Consider the following 6337-nt stretch of genomic DNA (forward strand, 5'->3'; position numbering starts at 1 on the left):
TTTAATTTAATAAAAACGTTTTTTTTTTTTTTTTTTATATAAATGTGATAAATAATTAAATGACGCACAAGGTCAAACATTGTCGCGCGCCACTGTGTGTGTGTGTGTGTGTGCGCGCGCGTGCGTGTTATCTGACATCCGGCAGCTTTTTCCTAAAGAGTCAGGAGAAGAAGAGCCGCCATCTTTGTTTCTCTTCTTCTTCTCTGCTCATATTAAAGGAGGGAAACTCCTCATCATCATCATCATCATCATCATCAGCTGAGATCAAACGACAGGGATTTTCCCCGCGAGACTCATTCAAAAGAGACATTAACGCAGGTGACGTCACTGCAGAGAGTTAGTTTGTTTTGTTTGAACAGAAAAGTCTGAGAATCAACGACAGTGTCATCATAATAATCATAATAATAAGGTGCAGATGTTCGGGTGTTTAAATCTAAATCTTGAATATTTGGTTCTGTGTTAGGATCTGAAAACAGAGACCTGCACTTGTCGAGTCAATTTCCTGCAGCTAATTGGCCTACTTCTTCCTGGAGAGGGAGAAAAAACAGAGAGAGAGACGGAAACGTCATCAGCAGAGAGAGAAACGTGGGTGTGACGTACCAGCCGCCGCTTGGGTTTGATGAGAGGACGATTCTGGCCGTTCATCTTATGATAGAGGCCGCAGGCGTTACACAGGTAATGACCCGTACCGTCCCGCCGCCACAGGGGGGTGGACGTGGCTCCGCAGTTCACACACTCTCTGCCCTCTATCACACACACACACACACACATATATACACACACACGCACAGGGAAACAGAACTCGGGTCAATAATCCTGAAAAACACAGTCAGCCATAAACACACACACACACTGTTTTAATCTATACACATTATATATAAATATATAAACACAAACACACACTGTTTTAATCTATACACATTATATATAAATATATAAACACAAACACACACTGTTTTAATCTATACACATTATATATAAACACACACACACACAGGCATCGTTATTAATAACATTATTATTATAATAATAAAACATGGTGTGTTCAGGTCCATCACGTGACATTTAAACAAATATCATCGATATAAAACATCAACAAACATCATGTTCAGGTTTGATCAGACACAATGACGTCATCATCATCATCTTTATATTATTATAATAACATTAATGTATGTGATGTTTTTGTTGCTCATTTTTCAGCTTTTGGCTCGAACTTCTTTTCTTCTTCTACTGACACCGACAGGTGAGACGCACGCGCACACACACACACACGCGCGCGCTCAGAGAGAGAGACGCTTTGTGCACCGCGAGATACTTTTTTGCATTTCATGATGCAGCCGCACTTCCCCCTCATTTCTGTGTGTGTGTGTGTGTGTTTGCAGCTTAAACACACACACACACACACACACACGGAGAGAGAGCGGGTGAGAAATAACGACTCTCACATCAAAGTCTTTCTCTTTTTCCTCCTCTCTTTCTGAAAATCAAACACGAAGTGTTTCACACACGCGCGCACACAGACACGCGCACACTCACTCGCGCGCGGGCGGGCTTGTGCAGGCGTGTGAGTTTAAATATATAAATATCTGTGAAATAAAGCAGAGGTTTGATGATGCACGCGCCGCCTCTGATGTTTCTGCTCCTCGCTCATAAAATAATATAAATATGTGTAAATAGATTATTATCTGTCATTAGTCAGAATTAAAATCTGTGTGTGTGTGTGTGGATTTGAATTATCCTAATCCACCGCTGATTTTAATCTCATTACAGAAATTACCTTTAAAATATTAATAAACCATTAACTTATCTCTGTGTGTGTGTGTGTGTGTGCGTGTGTGCGTGTGTGTGTGTAGCAGCATCCGGAGCTTCAGCGCTGGATCAACAGTAACTGTGTGTCTCGCGCTGGTCTGACACTAATGAGATTAAGTTAAACATATAAACCAGGCGACACTGACACAACAGCGGACTGTGTGTGTGTGTGTGTGTGTGTGTGTGTGTGTGTGTGTCTAACATTATTAATAAACTGAGAATTTAGCGGAAAACTTCATATATTTAGATTTTATTTGATTTTATGTGTTAAATTTAAAAACACGGTCGATCATATTAGTTTACTCTTTTTCTTATTATTATTCTATTCTAATTAGGTGAATTGAGCTGGTGCGCGTGCTGCTGCCGCTCGTGTGTGTGATTTTATTTTATTAATCTTGATTTCATTAACAATAATCTGTGAATATTTGTGGGCAGATGAAGGCTGCAGATGGTGGGGGGGGGTGGGTGGGGGTGGTGATGGTGTTAGATTAAAACGGTATTAATAATAATAATAATAATAGTGTAATAAAGCTCACGCCTACCTGAACAGGACCTTGTTTTTGGTCTTGTTTTGGTACCATAACTAGAAGAGGACCCACCTATCAGGCTACTTGGTGGGAAGAGGCCTGGCCCGTATTCAGGGACATAAGGTGGGTAAGTGGCGATGGGGTGGTGCGCGTGCGCGTGCGCGTGCGCGGACGAGGACGCCACGCTCCGGCTGTGAGCCGCGGACTCCAGCTTCATGCTCTCCGCCAGAGAAACCTGGTACTTGATGCACTCTTTGTCCTCCTGCCGCCCGGAGCCGCCCGAGCCCGGCGTGGACAGACCCGGGTCCGGGGACACGTCTTTGGGGGGAGTGGGGGGGAAGCTGAACAGGTGCGGACTGGAGTGACCCGCGGACAGTGAGGAGGAGGAGGAGGAAGAGGCCGGAGGGTACACGGACAGGCCCGCCGGGGAGCCGTGGTGCAGCGGGTTCTTCGGGAAAGGACTGAGGTTCCAGGGTGAGCTGCTGTGGTGAGGTCCGATCCCTTTACTGCCCTCGAGCCACGGAAGAGAACCGTGCAGCAGCGACGGGCGACACACCTGACTGCCTGAGGAAGAGGAGGGAGGAAAAACATCAATATCAACAACAACAATAATAATAATAATAATAATAATAACAATAATAATAATAATAAAAACATCAGAGTCAAGATTTAAAAAAATCCACAGACACAAAATTTCTGAGATCAAGAAAATCAGTCTGCGAGAAATCTGACACAAAATTTACATTAAATGAACTCCTTATATTAAATAAACTCTTTAAATTAAATAAACTCCTTACATTAATTAAACCTTTTATATTAATTAAACCTTTTATATTAAATAAACAGTTTATATTAAATAAACTCTATACATTAAATAAACGTCTTACATTAAGTACATTATTTACATTAAATAAACCTTTTATGTTAAATAAACACTACATTAAATCAATTCTTTACATTAAATAAACCTTTTATATTAAATAAACTCCTGATATAAACTAAATGCTTTACATTAAATGATTATTTACATGATCTCACATTTACGCACCAATTTACCAAATAAACTCATCACGATATTTAAATTCAAATTAAAGACAAATTCAACTCCAGTTTTCAAAGTATTTCATTAACAATATAAATACATTTTCTTCATCGAAAATAAAATCAGGCTTTTTATTTTCTCATGAAATAAAATGTGACATTTAAAGGAAACGTGTTTGACTTTTATTAAAACAAAAGTCAAATCTGTTTTATTTTAGGATTTTTGTGGAATATAATAATAATAATAATAATAACCCTATCGATAATAACAATAATGATAATATAATGTAAAGAATATTTGTGTCAGTTCGAATAAAATCTGAGAAGCTGTGATCGCTGTTTTTACGCTCAGACTTTTTAAAACTAAGATGATAAAACGATAATAATAATAATAATGAAAATGATAATAATAATGATATTAAAGATAGTGAAACTCACTGTGAGGAGGAGGCGGGTACCTCTGCACCGCGCGCACAGAGTTCCCATAATAAGGAGAGACGTGGTTTCCTTGTCCGTCGATATTAAACAGTACATCCACATCCTCCGCCAGCTGATACTGAGACGGGTCCATGTACGAGTGACCGAGGCCCGGGTGATGAGAGCCGGGATGCTGCTCGTTCAACACCGCGGGATGATGACTCATCCACCGGGGCTGGTCCGCGCTTACTTCCATCATTTAAACACGCCGCGGGATTCTGACACGCAACTCTTTCTTCTCCTCTTCCTCTGCTTCCTCTTCTTCTTCTTCTTCTTCTTGGTGTTTTTCAGTGGACTGAGTTCACGCGCTGAAGTAACGCGGTAAAAGTCACGGGAGCAGAAACAATCATCGGTGCAAATCCGTTAAATCCACAGGTTCCGCGCGCGACTCTTTTCACCTGGAGACACAGAAGAAGAAGAAGATTTGACTCTTTTCATCATCATCATCATCATCATCATGTACGTGCACACACACACACCACACACACACACACACACACACACACACACACACAGTGTAAGATCAAACATACCCAACATCACAAATGTAACAAAGCTCTCTCTGAAAATACGTCCAAAATGGAATCCAGCCTCGCGCACAGTTTCCTCCACAACTTCTTCTTCTTCCGTCAGTGTGAAACTGTGTGTGTGTGTGTGAGAGAGAGTGTGTGTGTGTGTGAGTGTGTGTAAAAGTGTGTGAGCAGCGACTCAACAAGTAGAAGAGGTTTGTTTCTGACCAACAACCGACCAACAAGTCACTGATCAAATCTGAGTCCGTGCGCTCACTATAGCTCCAGCTCTCTCTCTCTCTCTCTCTCTCTCTCTGTGTGTGTGTGTGTGTGTGCTTTGCTCTAACCCCCCTCTCTCTCTTTTCTCTCTCTCTTTTTTTCTTTTTTTTTACAGTGAAGGCATTCTTTCAGGATGGCGCCAGCAGCTCAATGCTCGCAGACAGCTGCGGCGCGACGCAACTTAAGGAGGGTCCGTGAGTGTCATCAGCGAGGGGCGGGGCCTGTTCACTCATTCACTCATTCACTCATTCACTCAATATAACTTCACGTGAAAGTGACTTGAGATTATTTTAGGCCTTTTGCTGCAAACTTTTATTCAAATTTAAATCAAAAACATGTATTTTAAGATATATATAAATATATATATATATATTATGTTTTTATTTTAAATAATAAAAAGACGAAACTGAAATAATAATAATTAGGATAAATACAATCATTAATAAGTTAAAGATGCAGATTTAAAAAAAAAAATCTAAAACAAAGTAAATTTAAAATGATTGAGTCGTGGAAAATAATAATAAAGATAATAATAACAAAGATAATTGTTATAATAATAATAATAATAATAATAATGACAAAGATAATTGTTATAATAATGACAAAGATAATTGTTATAATAACAAAGGTAAAGATAATTCTTGTAATAATAATAAAGCAGAATAAACAGCTGCAGCACGTGAGCCTGTTGATCTCGTCGACGTCTCTCCACTTTCACTCTGCTAAAATTGTGGCAGTGCGCCCCCTGGCGGTGACACACACGAACAGCCAGAGAAAGTTGAGGAAGTGGAACTGGTCATAATATTATGGTCTGTCCGTCAGATTGATTAAGCTGTTCATCACAGAGCAGATCGATGACGACAGTTAAAGGTCAATATTTTCCCTCTCATTATGATACTGTGTGTGTGTGGGGGGGGGGGGGGGGGTGACGTCACCGCGGTGTAGACGTGCAGTCAGCAAATGAACGAGCGCGTGAAAATGGAAAAAAAAGCAACGATGTGAAGATATTGATACATCTGTAATCTGTAATCTATAATCTGTAATCTGTGGTTTTCTCCTACAGACGACTGGACCGTGAAGGCCGCGTGTGTGTGTGTGTGTGTGTGTGTGTGTGTGTGTGTGTGTGTGTGTGTGTGTGTGTGTGTGTGTGTCTGTGTGTGTGTGTGTCTGTGTGTCTGTCTGTCAGTGCAGCAGCTTCAGCTCTGATTTAAATCTGGTTGTGTGTTTTTGTTTTGACAGATTAGACAGATTATATTTTGTCTCTGTGTCATTGGTGAAAACACTGTGACTGTGAGCGGCGACCGTGTGTTCCAGCATATACACATATGTATTTATATACGTATATATATACATATATACGTATATGTGTGTGTATACATATATATATATATACATATATACATACATATATGAAACATATGCTAAGACGTGTTTTTCTGTAGATAATATTCATCATTATATCAAGTAAATATAAAATAATATAATATAAATATATGTCAACATGTGTCGGTATATATTCTATAACAGAACAGCGTCACTATTTTAACAGGAATAATATTATTGTAGAAATCCATAAAACACCACGGATTTAAAACAATTAAATATAAATGTGTGTGTGTGTGTGTGTTCTGATCAGTACACATTAATAATATGTGAAATGGGACAACATAAAATAATCCGTTATAACGAAAC

General features: G+C 39.6%; 1 protein-coding gene across 1 annotated transcript; it reads right to left on the reverse strand.

The window, feature by feature from the left end:
- Positions 1-459: 459 nt before the first annotated feature.
- On the reverse strand, positions 460-4053 carry LOC310944074 (transcription factor GATA-3-like; the record flags this gene model as incomplete). The annotated part of the gene is made up of 3 exons (XM_083910908.1): positions 460-746; positions 2355-2903; positions 3819-4053. The coding sequence occupies 3 exons, from the start codon at positions 4051-4053 to the stop codon at positions 460-462; spliced, it is 1071 nt and encodes a 356-aa protein (XP_083767034.1).
- Between the last annotated feature and the right edge of the window lie 2284 nt (positions 4054-6337).

Source organism: Microchirus variegatus, assembly GCF_963457635.1.
Source record: "Microchirus variegatus genome assembly, contig: SCAFFOLD_164, whole genome shotgun sequence".
NCBI lineage: Eukaryota > Metazoa > Chordata > Actinopteri > Pleuronectiformes > Soleidae > Microchirus > Microchirus variegatus.